General features: G+C 39.0%; 1 protein-coding gene across 2 annotated transcripts in view; it reads right to left on the bottom strand.

Annotated features, from left to right (window-relative positions):
- The window catches only part of ELMOD2 (ELMO domain containing 2), a 29329-nt gene extending 11216 nt beyond the window's left edge, over positions 1–18113 (bottom strand). Inside the window, exons 1-6 of one of the 2 annotated variants that reach the window (XM_072621106.1) lie at positions 17978–18113; positions 15787–15931; positions 14176–14204; positions 8955–9052; positions 5950–6079; positions 2652–2785 (exon numbers count right to left, since the gene is read on the bottom strand). In XM_072621106.1, the coding sequence (XP_072477207.1) occupies positions 2652–2785; positions 5950–6079; positions 8955–9052; positions 14176–14204; positions 15787–15928 (533 nt within the window). In that variant the 5' untranslated portion in view covers positions 15929–15931; positions 17978–18113. Of the gene's footprint in view, positions 1–2651; positions 2786–5949; positions 6080–8954; positions 9053–14175; positions 14205–15786; positions 15932–17562; positions 17870–17977 lie in introns of those variants that run through there. The other variant, XM_072621105.1, reaches the window with a different exon arrangement.
- Between the last annotated feature and the right edge of the window lie 996 nt (positions 18114–19109).

Genomic DNA, 19109 nt, shown 5'->3' with positions numbered 1-19109 from the left:
GCCTCTAAGACTGTTTCCTCATCTATAAAGTATCCACAATACATACCACTTATACTATGTAACTCAAAGGGATACCGTGAGGAAAGTGCTATAAAAATATATTATTATTCAACTGCCGTCCTTTGGTTCTCTAATTTTTCTACATCATTCCCCAAACATAAAATGAAGTTTAAAAGACATAATCTACAGTAGGTGGGCTTTTTGCATATTATGCTTCTAATATAATTCAAAATCAATCTGAAATGTTCAATAACCAAACTATGATGTTTACTTCCAGAGGTACAGTGACTCTCAAACAGTTCCCCCATCCCTTGTCTACATTATTTATTTACTCATTCCTTATCTCTATTGTAGCTGATGAGTGATAATTTGCATATCTTCCTATTTATATCAAGTCACAAAACTGACAAAAAAAAGTGATTAAAAAAATAAGCACACCGTCTCTTACTTTTACCTTACTGAAATTCATACTATTTATTTCTTGCCGTCTTTCTCCCAACTCTCTGGCCTCTATTTCAATGCATTCCATTTCCGATGCTTTTCCTTTACTCTTTTTGGATTAATTCACTCTTTGCAGAATTTATTATTTTGTCACCATGTTCTCCTTTATGAATTCTAGCACTTGTCCAAAGCTCACCTATACAATACCTGATTTCCTTTAAGTGATTCAATTATCTTTCTTTACAAAGAACAAGAGGTTGCACATGTAGACTGCTTTATGTACATTACTGCATTTCATCCCCAGAACCATCGGGGGAGGTTTTATTGAACAGAAAACTGAGACTCCAAGAAGTGAAGTGATGGGCCCAAGGCCAACAAAGCTGAGGCAGGATTCGAACCTAGCCCTTCTTGACTACAGGTCCAGTGCTCCATCCACTATATCACACTGCCTTTTATGACCCAAAGATAACTAGGGACAAAGTTTTACAATGAACAAATTTCTCACTACCTTAAATTGGTCACATCTAACTACTACACCAGACTGCAAACTCTAATTCTGTGCTTTTTTACAGTACAGATCCCAAATTTACGAAGACTTGGTAACAAAGACATTCAAATAAATATTTATTGAAAAGACAAAACAGAAATATTAGCAAAAGGCAAATTAGAAATTCAGTAGCAAAATTAACCCATTAGATTTCATCAGGTGTTACACAAAACCACAACACAGAACAAACAGCTTCTCATCCTGAAATAGTATTTTTAAAATGACTTTGTAGTGGCTCTTTTAGAGTTTTCCCTAATTCAAAATCATTTTAATTATGTCAGAATTTCCAATAAGCATCTAGAATAAAATTCTACAGATTTCTTATACCTGCATCTAAAGAAAACTGTATTCCATCACAGTTTCAGAACAAAATATCTAGAGACAAGGTTGCTTACACAAAGTTTGGGGGGTAGGGTGGGAGAGGGAAGAGCCAGCACAAATATCTATCTGTGAAAGCATATATACCTGCTTGAATATTTATATTACTGTTGATAATTTTTTAATAGGATGAAAATAAATTATTCAAATTTCAAATTAATTTTCCTACAATGCACATTAGAAGGCTGGCAGCCTTCCTTTTATAGTACAGTTAACTTTTTTTAGTGTTATTTTTCAATAGTCTTTTTTTCAATGAGTTTAATCTAATCTGTAGCAGAACTAACTCAAGGTTTTAATGGAGTCCTCATTTAGCCCCTCATAAAAGAGGCTACTAAAAGCCAACTAACAGCTTATACCAATGATACTGCTGGAATTGCTTTTTGTTACAAGATAATTTGGGGATAGGTTTTCCCTTTCAGGGCTACTATATTAGTGACACCTGCAATTCAAAAACTGCTCTATTTAGTCAGATTTCCTTATTTAAATATTGGATAAAATGAGTCTCTTAAAGTTTAGTTGCCAAGCTAAGTCAGTGGCCACATATTGAGAAACTGTCTAATGGAGCCTCTAGGGGTCTAATACTCCTAGGCCAAGAACCCAAGAACCAGTACCAGCAACTGTGGCCCACAAGCAGAAAGGAAACCAGAACAGAAGGAGACACAGTTGCAAGCACAGGAGGAGTCTAGAATTTAATCAGGTGAGGCAGAGCCAGGGGAATCCAAGAATTGGAACTGAACAGACCTCAGACATCACTTAATTCAACCTTCCCATTTCACATACAAAAGAAACTGGGGACCAGAAAGGCTAGATCCATACAGCGAACTGGTCCACAGAGGGGAAAGTGGAACACAGATCTCCCAATTAACAGCTCTCTGATAAAAGGTGTTCTTTTCACCAAATCACACACCTAATAGCAAGGAGGATACCAATATCCATGACCTTAAAGTGGCTTCATTTTTCAAATGGTAATCAAAAAACTCAAAGGCAATGTATGTAAGCCAGGAACTGGGATAGAGACTTAATACAAAAATATATCTATTTCCTAGGAAGATTCTAGAAGAGAGCTATCAAAAACTAGGAAAGGGAATAGTATTGGCAGATTAATATAGACTAAGTGCATTTCAGTTGTTCTCAGGCCTTGCCCAGCACACCAATAAATGCTGCTGGCTGGGCAGATACTTAGGAAGTACAGAAATAACTTGGAACATAAAATTAAAATTTCATAAAATTGTTGAGATACACAATTTCATTTCTAAGAGGAAGAAAAGTATATATTTTCACTTACACAAGATTGACTAATCCCAGCAAGCCCATGCCTCTGAAGTCTGTTTTGGGGTCATCACCTTGGAAACCAATGTCAGCCCACTGCTTGGTGATTCTAGCCTTCAGTTTTTCATTAGGCATCAGCAGACTCCAAAGCTGAACAAATATGCTTCCATATTATAAATAATATAAAAATCTTTAATTTAGCAATCCTAGCCCTCAATTAAAACCTAATTTAATAATTTTAAGTTAAATATTCTCTACCAATAAGTCACAAGTAAATATTTTCTTAGTAGCATTTAAGAAGGATTTAGATTTTCAAGTTACCCTTCTGAGAAATAGTAGAATACTGACTTTCAATCTGGTTAATAATTAAGTTTTTCCTCTAATTGATTATTCCAAGTGAAATAAGCCAAATAAATGAGAAAATCTTCAAAAAGTAACAAATAATACACAGAAATCTAATACACTGAGTTATCAATTGTAGCATATACACTAGAGCAGAGGTTCTTAAGCTGGGATCTGGGAAACTGTTTTTTAATATTTTGATAACTATATTTAAATATAATCAGTTTATTTGTAATCCTATCATATTTTATGCATTTGAAAACAATTCTGCTAAAAGGTCCTTGGGCTTCACCAGACTACCCCAGGACCCATGTCACAAAGAAGATTAAGAGCTCCTGCCCTAAAGAAATGAGTCCAAGCCCAAGTCAAAGTTCAGCTGTTAGCCACTTTTTCCTTATACAACATCCAACATCGTGCTTTGCAAGAAATCTGCTTAAGCATACAGGCAGGTTGTAAGGAGGATTAAAGTCATTCTAATCCTTAATTAGGAGGAGGAAAGAGGTTGGGATCAGTAATCTTGTCATAAAAAAAAGTATAGCACAACGGGAGCTATTAAACTTAAAACAAATGAATACCAACAACAGACATATCACACAGAACAGTCACCAGGCTTTTTCTACTCTATTTTAGTGAGCCTCATACAAAGACCAGATGGGCAAAATTTAGCAAGAAAAGTAATAAAGTCCAGTTAAAACACAAAAGTTATTACAAAATTAATTCTTTTCATTTCACTAACAAAATCAAGACATCTTAAATTTTTTAAAAAGCCACTCCTGATGCACACAATATTTTGCTACGTCAGTGAAAACTGACATTCTGACCCTGATTTAGAAATTAGTTTAAAAAAAAATCTCTAGATCTGTGGAGACCATCTGGCTCTGAACTTCTTTTTATGTGATCCACAGTAAGTTTCTAAGACTGCCCACTGGCCACCCTGTCCCTTCCGTTTTCTATCAAGTAATACAACGACATTCCCACCTTAAGTAGAGATTTTGTAGTAAGCTCCCAGCGGGTAACTCTGGTTGGGGGCAGGCAGGAGTGGAAAAGTCATTGGCTAGTCTGAATCCTATTCTGGGGATGGGAGAGAAAGGGAGAAAGTTGCTAAATTCTCTACAATTTGAGTACTGGCTGGACTAGTAGGGGATGAGCTTCAGTCACCCTTGGGAGCACCATCTCAGAGCTAAAGACATCAGTGTGGGTTGGAATGAACTGTATTTATTTACTTAAAAGGATGAAAACCAATGCACCAGCATCAGCCAGTGAGTAGAGTTGTTTAGGGGCATGATGGAGAGAACAAAAAATGGGGGACAGATGGACAGATGCAAGTGCCCTACCCCCCCAAGCCATTATGTTATCCCACATAAAAGTCAACTCTATTTTTAAGTCTATGAAATAAATGAAGCTTTCCACTTCAGTCCTCAATTTTAAAGTCATCTTTATGCAATGGAAGGTTTTAGATTTCTTTCTTTCCTAATTTAACTGTGAGCTACTTTTTTACTTATATATGGTTCTTGGTGACTCTCTGTGGATGAATGACCCTAAACAGGAAAAAAAAGAAACAGGGGTCAAGTCCCTTCACATAGACGAAGAGGTAGCAGTCATCACTAATGATGAAGTAGAAAGCACACTGGATGTGGAGTTAAGAGATCTGAGTTCTAGGTCCAACTCTGCCCACTACCCAGATAAAAAACCTTTGGCAAGTCAGAAGTCTCTCCAGACCTCAACTTCCTCACCTGCAAAATGGATGGCCTAGACCAATGGTGCACGCTCCTGAGTTGTGTGTGTGGTTTGTCTTTTGTTCTTGAAGAGGACCAACTGACTCTGATTTAAGTGAGGCAGGGCTGTGCAAGGTCACTAGCCTCACTTTCTCCTCCAGAGCCATCTGGGTCCAGTGGCCAGATATGGATCAGGATAATTGGAGATGGTCCAGGATGCAGTGGGGGAACCTTGGTCCTTTTAAGTTAAGGTCCTTTCAAGTTCTCACTTTGAGTGAGGTAACACCCATTCACTGAATAGGCTGCTTTAAGGAGTTAAGGGATGGCTCCTTTAATAATAATAATAAAAAAATCCAACTGACAGAGGAAGACCCTCAGGGCTGTTGGCCAAAAGACAAACAGTCGCTATTTACATTCACTCTGAGGCAGGAGGGCCCAAAAAATACCCATTAAGTGGTGCTTGGGCAGGGACCTACTGTTGTACAATCCTAGAGATTCAGAGTGAATTCTTTCTCAAAGTTCCTGAGTAAAGACACTCCTAAGTACAGGAACCAGATTAAACTGTAACTGGGGAAATATTTAGCAAAATAAAAATACAATATAACATAGCTAATGTCAGTATGTAGTTTTCTAAGTCAATATATAATTCACAGGGATCCTTTTGTAACAGTTTAAATTTGACATCATTGGAGGTCTGTGATTTTAACACTGCAAGAAGGTCTCCCATCAGTAATCATGAACCTAAGTTTTTCAGTGATGTGAAATAAGAAAATGTTCCTACCCAACTGTTCTAATTTTCAAATATATTTACCAGATTTGTAATATATTCAGTACTGAATAACACCACACAAAATGTCAGAAGGGCTGCTATGTCAACAGTACTCTGAAAGAAAACACTCATACTTGGGAGTGGAATGAAAAGAATGTCTAGTTTACTTGTATATTTTGTACACAAGTGAGAAAAGATCTGAAGTTAGCAAAAAAATTCCATTTGGATATTTCTTTAAAGAAAATTAAAACAAATAATATTTCTACATAATATTCTAAATAATATTTCTACATGACAAACAGTAGGCACTAAAATGTAGGTTAAAAATTCAAATGTCACTGAAATGCAACTAAAGAAAAACATATCTTTAACAGAAGAAATGTATAAAACTCCACAATCCAAAGGCACACCTTTAGGCATTTTGATTCTTTAATGGAGTCTCTTTCCTAGACTTCAATAGTTCCAAATAGATAATAAAATAATTTCACCTTCATTAGTAGCTCCTCATGGTGCTGGTTATTGGAATCATAAGGACTTTTTCTCACATTTTCAACATCCAGATAGAGCTGCTTATAGCCAGATATCTGCAATAAGCAGGCTTTCATTCGGATTTTAAACCTGAAATGTATAAAGAGGAAAAAAAAAGTTTGGGAAGATGGCTTTGTCACGCATGAGAAAAAGAAAGTAGTCACCATTCAAAGATTACCAGCTAAGCTCACCATAAACTGGCTGGTTTACTGGCATTCCATGACTTTCAATTCAAGTAAACATTTCATTGCCTGTTTGGTATATAACATTATATAGTAAGCAGTATAAAGGAAAGAAGGAAATAAAAGGACAGCTGTGAAGGAGGACAAGAATAGAGAGGGGTGACAACACCTAACTGTGAGAAAGTAACACCTCCTCAAATGTGGGCTATGTGTTTTTACATGCTTAATGCAAGTCAATATTGTTTGCCTTTCACATGCAAATATGTTATCATGCATGAAGCACTAGGTGGAATTATTTTAAGGCAAATGATAGATAAGTTGGGGAAAATAAATAATAGGGGGAGAGCTATAAAAAGCTAACATGTAATCCATGCAAGAAGACAAGAAAAACAAAACTTAAAAGAGTAATGGACGCCATGAGAACAGCAGATCAATGAAAAAGACAAGTGGGATGATCCATGACAGGCTGAGTGCGCCAGAGCAGGGTAAGAAGCACTGCTAGAGTCCAGAAAGCTGAAGCAAAAAGGCCACAGAGAGGAATGGTAAGATTTCCCAGGCAACCTGGGAGAGGAAACAGTCCTAGATCAGCACAGCTTCAAAACAAATGAACTCAGATCTCCAGAGAACAGAAGACCTTAACTCCCTCCCTGCAAGAGGAGCCTGCAAACTAAAGGAGAGTGACAACAAGCAGCACTTAGGAAGGAACTATTTAGTGCTTTTCAATCCCTGCAACACTGAGCAATGTGGGTTGTATTTGTGATATGACTCACATTTTACAGTTTGAAATCAAGATTTTCTCACACTAAGCTGAACTTGATCATACACTTGCACAACCTGGGCATGCAAACTGGCAATGGGCAGAAATCAAAGGACAAAACCAAAGAGAATGGGGGTATGGGGCAAGATTCAAAAGCACAGTCTTTGGCAAAAGAAACCTAATCACTTTTTACCCAACTTGAGCTAAGTTTTGAAGAACACTTGGGAAGTCTACAATGTGGAGGTGAAAGGGGAGAGCATTTGAAGAATAAGGGACAGCCTAGGCAAAGAACAGAGATGGGAGAAAAGATGAAAAAATGCCAGCAAGAAGAACAGTTTGGCTAAGGTTGTAGTTATTTAAGTCAAAACGCTGAGGCTGCTTTACACCATCTTACTCCTGCTAAGGAAGTTAACCAGGGAGCTTAAGAGTAAAGTATCCTTTTGTGCAAAGCAGAAAATTCTTTTATAGCAAAAGGAAAGCTGATTATATGCTTGTCTTGTTATAATGCTTGATATGTCATGAAATTCAGTACTACCAGAAATACCAGAAGAACCTCATTATGAGCATTTTACCTTCAACATTTTACCTTCAACCATAACAAAAGCTCTAGAGCCTAACAAAAAGTCCAAACTTCTTCCTTAGTCTGATACGTAAGGCATTCAACACTTTCAGTGTTACGTGCTGCTCTGTGAGACTACACTTCATTCAAACTGGTCTTCAATATTCCCCAAATACACTTTGAAACTTCCCACCCTCTCTTTTCAAAAAATTTAAAGATACAACAGACTTTATAGAAGATGTAGCCCAGGAGAAGGAAACCTGCAAGCTCAAGGCCACATGTGGCCCTTTAGGTCCTCAAGAGGCAGCCCTTTGACTGAATCTAAACTTCACAGAACAAATTCCCTTAATTAAAAGGATTTGTTCTGTAAAACTTGGACTCAGTCAAAAGGCCACACTGAAGAACCTAGAAGGCCACATGTGGCCTCAAGGCTGCAGGCTCCCCACCTCTGAAGCCCAATCTGATTTTTTTACAAACTGCCTGCACATAAGAACTCCTACTCTCCAGCCCTACTTCCACCTACTGAAATCCTATTGCTCTTTCAAGGTCAGTTCCAACACCACATCCTCTATGGAGCTGCAGACTCTCTAACACAGAAGTAATTTCTACCTCCTCTGAATTCCCAAGAGTACTTTCCTTATACCAGTCATGACACAGACTTTACATTTCCTTTTACTGTGGCTATGTACTTGATTCATCTACCACTAGACTAGAAGCAACTTGAGAGCACAGACAATATTATTTTACTTTCCTGAGTCAAAAAGCCTAAGATGACCTATTCTGCCATTAAATGGCAGGCCTACACAGACAACAAAACAACACTTTGAGTAATGAAGACTATTTTCCAAGACAGGACAAAAAATATTAGGGTCCATAACCAGAGGTACATGAACTTTTAGTCTCCTTTATGTGTTTTATCTTATGCATTTAAAAATATCATGCCCACAGGCTTCACCAGACTGCCAAAATGGTCCACCATGGCAGCCTGTCCTGAGTAAATACTGGCTACCTCTTCCCATCCTCCATATTAGCAAGTACAGCACCTTGCAAGAGGTTAACAGGAAAATGATAAATCTAAGGAAAAGAAGTAAAAGGCACTTTACATCTTTTAATTCCACAAATGACCTTTGCCTATGATCACTTGGATTTCAACACTCTTCTTGACAAATCTATATTGGTAAAGTAATTAATAGTTCATCCTAAGGAACTCTTGGGATAGACTGAAAGAACACTGAATTTGAAACCAGAACTAATAGTTCTGCTTCGACCACTAAATAACTGTAGCCTTGGGCAAGTCTCTTAAATTCTCTATGCCTCAGTTTCTTTGCCTGATAAATGAAAAGTCTAGGTTAGACTATCTCCAGCCCCACCTCTCCAATTTTATAACATCTATAATTCACAGGATACTAATTATCCAGGAACAATTAAACAGAAACACAAAAAATATTAACCAAGCAGCTTCCATACCTTCTGTCCTTTTTTGGGTTAATATTCTTTTCCTTCATTATGTCTTCTATACATCCTTCTACTTCACTATGATTGACAAATGTAGCATTTTGTAAAACCTATTAATATTTTAAAAAGAAGACAAGAATACAAAACTTACAGTTAACAACTATAAGCTAAAACATAACAAGAGGGTTTGAGACATTAAATTAATTCAGTTCAACATATGTTAAACATTAAAGAGCTATTATGTGCTAGACACTATGCCAGGCCCTGGGGATACAAAGACAAAAACAAAGTAATTCCTACCTCAAGCTTACATAAGAAGCACAAATACATAAATGTAAGATAACTGAGAGAATGAAATAAGGAATTGGGTGGCTGTTACAGAAGTCCAGGTGAGAAGCAATAAGGGCCTGATATAACTGTAGCCATGTGAATAGAGAAAAGGGGACAAATATGGATAACTAGAGTGACAGAATTCCAATACATACAATATATTATAATATGCAATAATAATATAATACACAATATTTTACCTATAGACATCTGAGACAGGGAGACCTCAGAGGCATGAGGTGCCTATGAGGTGACAAACCTGCATGACTAGGAGAATTAAAGTGGCCTTAAAAAAACACAAAAGAACAATAAATAAATAAATGAAATGGCCTTAAAGAAAAGGAAAGTCAGAGGAAGAACTGGATCAGAGAAAAACTTGATCATTTTTAAACTGAAAATGTCACTAATTTCATTTTACATCCAATTCTGAAGCTAGGATCATTTAAGTACACTTCTCAGTAACTGACAAGTGTAAAAGCTGTGGTTTTAAAACCTGAGAGAGAAAACGCTAATCCCTGGGAGTCATGCTGCACACAACAGTCTCCATGCCTGTTTTCTCCACAAACCCTCCACGGGCTTGTCCAAGCTGTCACAAAATACTAGAACACCTTGCCTTCCCCACTCCAAATTTCAGAATCTTTACTATGTTCCTTCAAAAAGTGTGAACTATCTTCAGCCTCCCCTGATTTCCTAGTTATTACTGTTACCTCCCTCCACAAAATTATCCACTTTTAGTAGCATAAGTTGCTTAAAGGGAAAGCAATATACAACATTTGAAAGAAAAAGAAGAGTCTGACTAGTAGGCAATATGTAAAGTTTGAGACTAAAAAATAATTTCCTCCACAAAATATGAAGACTGAAAGAATCCATGATCAAAGGCCACAAAATCATAAAGGCTAGACACAAAAAAAGGATCAAGAAGGATTTATTCTTAAAATCCTCGAAGTGCAGAACTAAGGGACAGTCGCTGAAGCTTTTATTAGTACCTAAGAACAAACAAATGCACTGCTGTACCCAACAAGTGGCAAATTTATATGCTCCCTACTTGGGAGGTAGATGAAGATAAAAGGAAAATATGTTCAAGAAAGGTTTACATAAATAAAAGATTCATAAATCTGGACCACTGCTGACATTTATACAGCACTTTAAAGTTTACAAGTATCTCATATACACAAGTACGAGGAGACTGACGCTCCTGGGTGACAACACTGGAGTCTGGCCCCATTACGGCACTTTACTGTTCTTATATACCTGTTGTCTAATGTACATGGTCCTATGGCAAGTTTTCATCTAAAAGTTCTTTAAGGACACAATCCACCCACAAAAAATTCTATAATCATCTTCAATTCAACAAATATTGTCTTTATATATAACTTTCCTCATTATATGTAAATGAGTAATTTTTAAATGAATTGAACCATATGGCACCTATCATTGGCTAACATGACAAAACAGGGAAATGATAAATGTTGGAGATGTGGAAGAGTTGGAACACTAATGCGTTGTTGATGGAGTTGTGATCCAATCATTCTGGAGAGCAATTTGGAAGTACGCCTAAAGGGCTACAAAACTGTGCATACCCTTTGACCCAGCAGTACCACTCCTAGGTCTGTATCTCAAAGAGATTATAAAAAAAGGAAAAGGACCCACATGTACAAAAATATTAACAGCAGTTCTTTTTGTGGTGGCCAAAAATTAGAAATGGAGGGGATGCCCATCAATTGGGAAATGGCTGAACAAGTTGTGGTATACGAATGTAATGGAATACTCTTGTGTTATTAGAAATGATGAGCAGGCAGACTACAGAAAAATCTGAAAAGACTTAGATGAACTGATGCTGAATGAAGTGAGCAGAACCAGGAGAACACTGCACACACTGTCCGATGACAAACTTTCAAAGACTTAGCTCTTCTCAGCAATGCAAGGATCTAAGACAACTCCAAAAGACTCATAATGGAAAATGCTGTTCACATCCAGAAGAACTGTAGAGTCTGAATGCAGATGGAAGCAGACTATTTGATCTCTTTTTTCTTTTGTTGTTTTGTTGTTTCTTTTTTCTCACAGTTCCTCCCTTTGGTTCTAACACTGCTTTACAAGATAACTAATATGAAAATATGTTTAATATGAAGGTACACAGCCTGCATCAGTTTGCACAACATCTTGGGGAAGGGAAAAGGGAGGAGTGGAACTGAAAACTTAAAAGTTTATGGAAGTGAATGTTGATAACTAAATATAAATAATTTTTTAAAAAACATATTTTAAATGTTATTTCTCACTGTTCACTTACAGAGTAAATCCTTTCTTCATAGAGCAAAAGGTATATAGTGAAGGTCAGTAGCATTTTCACAAATTTTCAATTATAAAAACTGAACTGATTTCACTAATCATGGTATATAAGAATAAAATATGGTATATGTCACATATTATTAAAATTTATAAACAAAAGATTTTTCCATGCACTGGCAACTTTAGTATAGGCTTAACACAGTGCCTAGCACCTAGCAAGCACATAATTGTTTAATCTGTTAATTTCCTCATATAATCCAGACCAGGAGTGGAGAACCTGCAGCTTCTTGTGGCCTCCAGGTTGCAGGTTCCCCACCCCTAGTCCAGACCTTCAAAATTCTCTTCAAGTCAACACAGGCAGAAGTTTGCAGGCGAAGGTGGTACAAGCACTTGAGCACTGGATTTGAACGCCACCTGACACACAATGGTTGAAAAGACCATGGGCTAGGATCTTAACCTGCCTGGGTCTCAGTTTCCTTAGTGATAAAATGGGCATATTCCCACTTCTAGCACCTTTCTACAAGGGCTGTTGTGAAGAAACTCTTTGCAACACTTTAGGCACAGAAGAATTATGAGCAACTGTTATTCTCCTAGCTCAAAATCTAGACACTATTAAAACTGTACATACTCAAGTACTTTTCTTTAACTACCTACAACCACCCTGGCTCACAATCAGTTTTCTCTGAATTCTTGGTGTACATAGCAAGTAACACTGTCTAGCATTTAACTGCTTTCTGGTAAAAAGGTTTGCATGTCAGTTCTACTATCCTAGATCAAAAGCTTCTGGGGGGTAAGAACCACAGATGTGGTTATTAATCTGAAAAGATAATGCTTTGTTTTGTTTTCTTAAGTAGAACACTGTTTTTATTTTTGTTTAGGTGGAGAAGGCAGATTTTGGTCTGGACCTATGATGTCATCCTATCAATGTGGAGAATTCTTGGCATAGGCACTCCATGCACTTAGGCCTCTCAGGAACTCTTCTGTACCTTAAAGCCTTAGAGAGTTACCTAGGACACTCAGATATCAAGTGAAGTGCCCACAATCCTAGAAGCTGCCTCAGAGGCAGAATATGAACCCAGATCTTCCTGGCTTCAAGGTCAGACCCCTATCCAGCCTGCTACAATGCTTCTGCTATATGTTAACAAACCCTGGAGACCTCAATTATTTTGTTGAAGTCAAATTTAGTTACAAAGAGTCCATGATATGGCATTCAGTTCATCGAATGTCAAAATCAAACAGGTGATTCCACAACTTTTTGTTTTGACAAATTATCAAATAAAAAAAAAGTCGGTGCTTTTCAACCCAGTATAAGTTTCATGTGCATGCCATTCCTTTCCTTCTCCGACTGCCAACTCCCAGAGGGGTCTCAGGTGATTCTGTTTGGTAGGAGTGTATGGGGACTTTAGGTGTGCTTCTTGAGAGGGTGCTAGCAGTGCAAATGATCCAGGGGAAGTCAAGAGGTGCTCATTCCTAACCCAGGTAGCAATAGCTCCCAAAGTGTGGTCCCATGGGACTACAGGCTATTTAACTTACTGAGATCAAGTCATTCAACTGAGTTGGCTTCCTTTATAACCTGGCAATGTTTGCAAATTTTTTCGGACATAAATATTTTTCTTCTACTCTATATAACTGGCAGCTCACCAAAAGTAATGTTCTTCTTCATTAATTGTGCTAAGATTTTTGGTAGTAATAAAAAATAGCAAACACAATAATCTACAATTTTTTAATCCACCACAACCACCTATACTTTTTAAAAATTTGAGAACTGGAACCCTACAGGAAATTAATGTAGAGAGCACAGTCTTCTGTAATTGGCTGAGTCTACCCTCTCCTATTTCAGACCAAGCTAGCCATCCACCCTGAGGTACAGAATCTCCAAGAAGCTTCCAGCACTATCCCTGACTGGTTATATAAACTACACACACACACACACACACACACACACACACACACACACACCACACACACACACACACACACACACACACACATACACACCACACACACACACACACACACACACACACACCACACACACACACACCACACACACCACACACACACACACCACACACACCACACACACACACACACACACACCACACACACACCACACCACACACACACACACACCACACGCACACACACACACACACACACACACACAGACATAAACTTAGGCCAGTTTCTTGGCCTTGAGTGTCCTCATTCATTTAAAAAAAAATGGATGGATCTCTATGGTTCCTTCCAGCTCTAACATTCTGTGAGACCATGGGAATCTGTGGGACGTCTTCCTCCCAAAGTTCTATACTTTCAAAAAGCTAGTTTTTACCAATGTCAAGCCAAGAAGAATCTTTATGAATAGCAATTAATTAATTAACAATTAATTCTATTTTTAATGTCTTACTTATTCATGAAAACATTTTTAAAAGACATATAACAAATGAAAAAAGGAAAAGCTGACTTAACAGTAATTGTGTTGATGCGTACAGCCTAATGACAATGAAAACATCAAATTCTGAAATAAAGGAGTCTGTTAGAATTCTAAAGCACTATATACACATGCGTCTCCAAGCCGATGCACAGTGTCAGACGCCCAGTTCTGACATGATCCTACCTGATTCTTCGAGAGGGCCAAAGCGTTTTCTGAAATGAAAAAAAGAATCATATGACCTAAATGCAAATTAGCAAATTTATGCCTATAAACTTTATTATTATAGTCAAAATATCAACTTCAGTACCAAAGTATTTTAACAGTTACATGATAAATTCAATATGGGTCAAAAAAACCAAATTTTTTGATAAGATAACCTCCAAAAGTACCATTATAAGAACTAAGTAATCTAATTGAAAACAAGGGGGGGAACCTCTCTGATGTGAGGCTTCACTGGATAAAAGCATAGCAAGGTTACCATGCTGCAACTTCAAAACAAATCCAGTCCTTGCCCAGCACAGAAGGTCTGGGTGATTACTGTTTCTAAAATCTCAGGGAAAAAAAGTGGTTTGTTTCAAGTTATTTCTATAATAGACCACAGATGATGCCAGGGTCCTGAATTAAAACAAGTCTATGCAAACGAAGGGATCTATGGATTATACAATTCTTTGAAATTATCAGGAACGGTCCACATCACTAATGGCCTCCAGATCAAAGCAAATTCATCTAGGCCTACTCTCGTCTAGACAAAAGCCCAGGAACTACACTAACCTCAGAAATGTAGTGAGGATACCCTCTTTACTACATGATATACTCCACTGGGTCGATGCTGGACTTGAGGGAATAAGGGCAGGCTGCATAAGTAAAGTTTCTTCACATGACCTGACTAAACAACTGCAATATCACCAGACATGAAAAAGGCTGCGTCACTTTGAAAATTCTTAGCAATCCCTGCCCCCCCACCTACTCATGGCACTGGTAAATGTAAAGAACTTTGTTACCAATGGAGTCTTTTCTTTCCCTATAGTCTAAGAAGAAAATAAAATGTTTTTTCTACAGATTTCTCCTAGCAGGTACCCTCTTTCTCTCAATTAGCAATGCTGTTAGAGGCATCTTAAAAATAAGATATTTAGCTCTTTGCCAAAGCAAGCAAAGGATTAAATAAAAATGAGTCGCCAACTGATTACCACTAGACCAAGAGAAAAGCTGTCAGTATAGTCCTCTACCTCTGAGTCTCACTCCGTGCTTATCTTTTCTGGGTCCCCCCCAGGGGACTGAGTTTACAGTCCCATCAGAGTTCAAAACAGTGGCATAGAAGAGTAATAAATGGGGCCTGTGGCTAGCCATTCTTACATTAGACTAAAGATACCTTCTTACTTTTCATACCATAAACTTAAAGGGAAAGAAAAGTAAACATAAACACAACTTTTCAATCACATAAAAATTATCTCCCAGTTTCTAGCACACACCTGCAATCTTATTTAAAGCATTCTTCAAGTACTGTGGAACTGATTAAGGAAGAAAAGTTGTTTAAGCAGATCTAAATTATAATTAACTATACTACTGATTATAGTGTTAACAATCTCAAAGACTAAAGGTTGCCTAATGTAGAGGTACAGTTGGATCTAGGCATTCTTCCATACAGGGAAGGGGAACAGGGGAGAAAATTATGAAAATAAATAGAATTCTGTTTTTTGCCAAAGTGTGCCTATAACCCAGGAAACAAGTAACCACCAAGTGAATCTACTATATTAAACACATGTGCTGAAGTTTTTTACTTTAAAAATATATTACCTATCCTGTATGTTCTTTCTCCACCTACAAAACCCTCACAGATGCGCTGCAGTTCACATTTTCTGGTGATTACCCGAAAGATCCACTTCATCCAAAATCGAAAAAAATGTCGATACAGGTACTGCCACATGGAAATAAACATTTTCTGGCAAAAGGAAAATTACAAAACATATGAAAAATAATTGAAATCAAGTTTTGTGACAATAAAAATTATACTTTAACTGGTTAACCAAATTCTAAGTTCCATTAAAAAATATTTGCTTCTGCAAATATATATTTATTTGATGACTTTTTATTTAAGCATTCAGGAAGATAAACTAAAAGGTTCAATATAAAAAAGTAGATCCCATTAGTGAAATAAATTAAAAACAAACATTTATTTTTCTCAAAATGAACTTAAAAAATCAGACCAGCTTTGATGAGCTGTAGTGAATTATAATTCTACAACTCAATTCAGTGGTGAATTATAATTCTACAACTCAACCCTGGGTACTAAATTCTTGTTCTAGCAATTGTTCTGGCTGTACCAATTCAACAAAGGGATGCAGTCTTTTCTGTGTAGCAAATTGTTACTTTAAAATATATATTTACTGATAACTAAAACAGAGTTAAAGAGGTGTGAACCTGAAATGGAAGATGAATTTCCACATTAGGGACGTTACCTGTACTAGAGAAACCATAGGTCTAATCCCTATCACTATCCTTTTCACTAGTACAGTGGTTTTCATAGAGCAAGATAATTTCCCTAGTTTCCTTAAAATGCAGCATCCACCTACAGTGAATTAATATGGCTAAGCAAAAACCAATACCAAAAAACACTAGGGACTGTGAACAGATTGTTTAGCTTAAGCACAGATGTTCAACATATACGGTCCCTTGTGTTGAGTCCAGATTTTCTATCTAAAAGTGAACAACTTGAACACTAATAACTGTTCGCTAGGGTTTTTAATTTTATGCAACATTTTACAAACCTCATTCAATCTTCACAATCCTATGAGATAAATAGAAATACCCCATTTTGCAGAAAGGGAAACAAGCATTATCCCATTTTACAAGTAAGGAAACAAATATTACCTCATTTTAAAGGTAAGAAAAGAAAATAAGGTAAGCAGGCACAGAGAGGTGAGATAGGGCTCAATAGAAGCAGAAATTTTATCCCAAATGACTTCTGACTCAGTCTAGGGCTCTTCTTACAAGAAATAGCCTTTCTGATTCTGAAAAACTAATACAGTATCACAGTATCACAGTATTTTGAGGGACACCAATACCACATAGGGTAAAATGAAACCATCAAGTTTCATTTCTGCCCTCAAACTTTCCATACTGAGCTCCCAGCTGCACTAGCAAGAAATAATTAAATTCAATCCTGACAGTCAAGGCACAATCCCCATACGCTTGACTTCTGATACATCGGCACCAAAAGCTGGCTGAAGAGGTGCTTCTGGTGGAATTAGTAGAAGAAACATACTGCAACTGAAGTCTGGTTTGAACTCTGGCTTTGATGACTCCTTGCCATGCCCACTCCACATGGTTTTGGAAAAACTTTGTATACACGAAAGCACAATAAGAATTTCAGTTTATTATCATCTGGGCTATCACTTCACCACTTGGGCCCTCAGTGTCCTCATCAGAAAAATGAAGAGGACTGGAGCAGGCAACGATTAGGGAAGGTGGAGCTGGTGCCAAGGCACACGAGCCCAGAGCTTTTATAACCCAAACCGCCCCCCGACTCTTTTAGGGTCGCAGATATTATATGCGTCCGACTCTGAACCTTACACAAAAGTGAGACTGAGAAAAAAGGGATTTATCCCGGATTCCACGTGTCCTCTTTCCAGCTGTTCTCACCACTGCGGTCCCCCCTGGGGACCGGCCCGCAGCCCTTTGGGCTGAGAGAAGCAAAGGCTTAAGCCGGGACCTTCAAGGTCATTCGTCCACAAACTCATTTACAGACAAGGAAACTGAGGTAGGGGAAACTGACAGGGACTAGCTGGGGGTGGAGCCCCGCTGGCCTCCAGAGCTAGCGCATGCGTACTCCGGTTCCGTCGCCCCACGCCCCTTTTTCCCTCCCAAGAGAGACGAGAAATCCGGATCTCGCGCCCCTTCTCCTCGAACCCCGCGAGACCCGAGAGGGTCGGGCCGCCTGAGGACAAAGGGGCTGAGGGGGCGGGAGAGTCCAGGGCAGCCTCCTCACATTCTTGGAAGAAGGAGCGGGAGCTGGGACTGACTCGTGACCCCCGCTCCCGTGTCCGCCGCTGCTGCCGCTCCTGCTGCCGCTGCCGTCAGCCAGCTACGGACGGAAACGACGCCGCTCTCAGCCTTCTCACCGCCATGCCCTGTGACCCGGAAGTCGGTCCCGGAGCCCGCCCGCCACCGCCCTGCCCCGCCTTACTCCTCCCTTATTGGTCCGGGGCCTGCCCTATCGCCTTGGGGGAAGGGGGCGGAGTCTAGCTCTGAACTGGATTTTGTGTCCTGGGGACGCTCGGGCGGTCTCCTTGACGACAGCATCTTGGAAACCAACTGCCACCTGCCAGGCGCCTCGACCCATCCGAGCTTCCAGGCAGCGCAGCCTAGGGAGATGTTCCCCAGCACAGACCAGTGCGTGCGCATGCAGCAGGGGCACCCCCTGCCCACACCTTAGGAGTGGGGTGCAGGAGCGCTGGCAGCATTTCGTAGTCAGAGTTGAAGTGTTGTCTGTTTTTCCGCTGCCCTCTCACTAAATTCAAGTCTTTCTTTACCATCTGTAACCTACTCATTGTGGTCCCACTCGCAGCCATCCTGCAACTGTTGCCAAGGTTTGTCGATTTCAACCTTGCAACATTTTTCAAGTACAATCCCTTCTCTCCTCTGATACTGCCACCACACCCTGATGCAGGTCCTCATTACCCTGCGCCTGGACTGTCGGCATAGCAGCTGGTGGGTCAGCCTGCCTCAGGTCTCTCCCTGCTCCAATCCATCCTTCATTCAGACAGCAAAGTGTTTTCTTGAAAGCACAGATGCAGCCATATCTCCCCTTCTCAAACTCCTGTGGCTCTCTTCCAAGACCTTCATTACCTAGACACACACACGCACACACACACACCCTTTTTCAGTGTTCTTTTGTCTTCCTGGTCTCCACTTACTTTTCCATCCAGTAACACTGGCCTGCTGGCTGTTGCTAAAACAAGACACCCCATCTCTCAGCTCTGGCCATTTCCTCTCGCTAACCCACATGCCTACAGTGTTTTCCCTCCTCATCTCCATCTCCTGCCTCTCCTGGCTTCCTCCAAGTGCCAACTACAATTCTACATTCTACAAGAAACAGCTCCCAACCCCTCTTAATTCTA

The sequence above is a fragment of the Notamacropus eugenii genome, chromosome 6 (genome assembly GCF_028372415.1).
Source record: "Notamacropus eugenii isolate mMacEug1 chromosome 6, mMacEug1.pri_v2, whole genome shotgun sequence".
In the NCBI taxonomy this organism is placed as follows: Eukaryota; Metazoa; Chordata; class Mammalia; order Diprotodontia; family Macropodidae; genus Notamacropus; species Notamacropus eugenii.
Note: the sequence above shows the minus strand (reverse complement) of the source record. Positions and strands in the feature narration are given on the sequence as shown.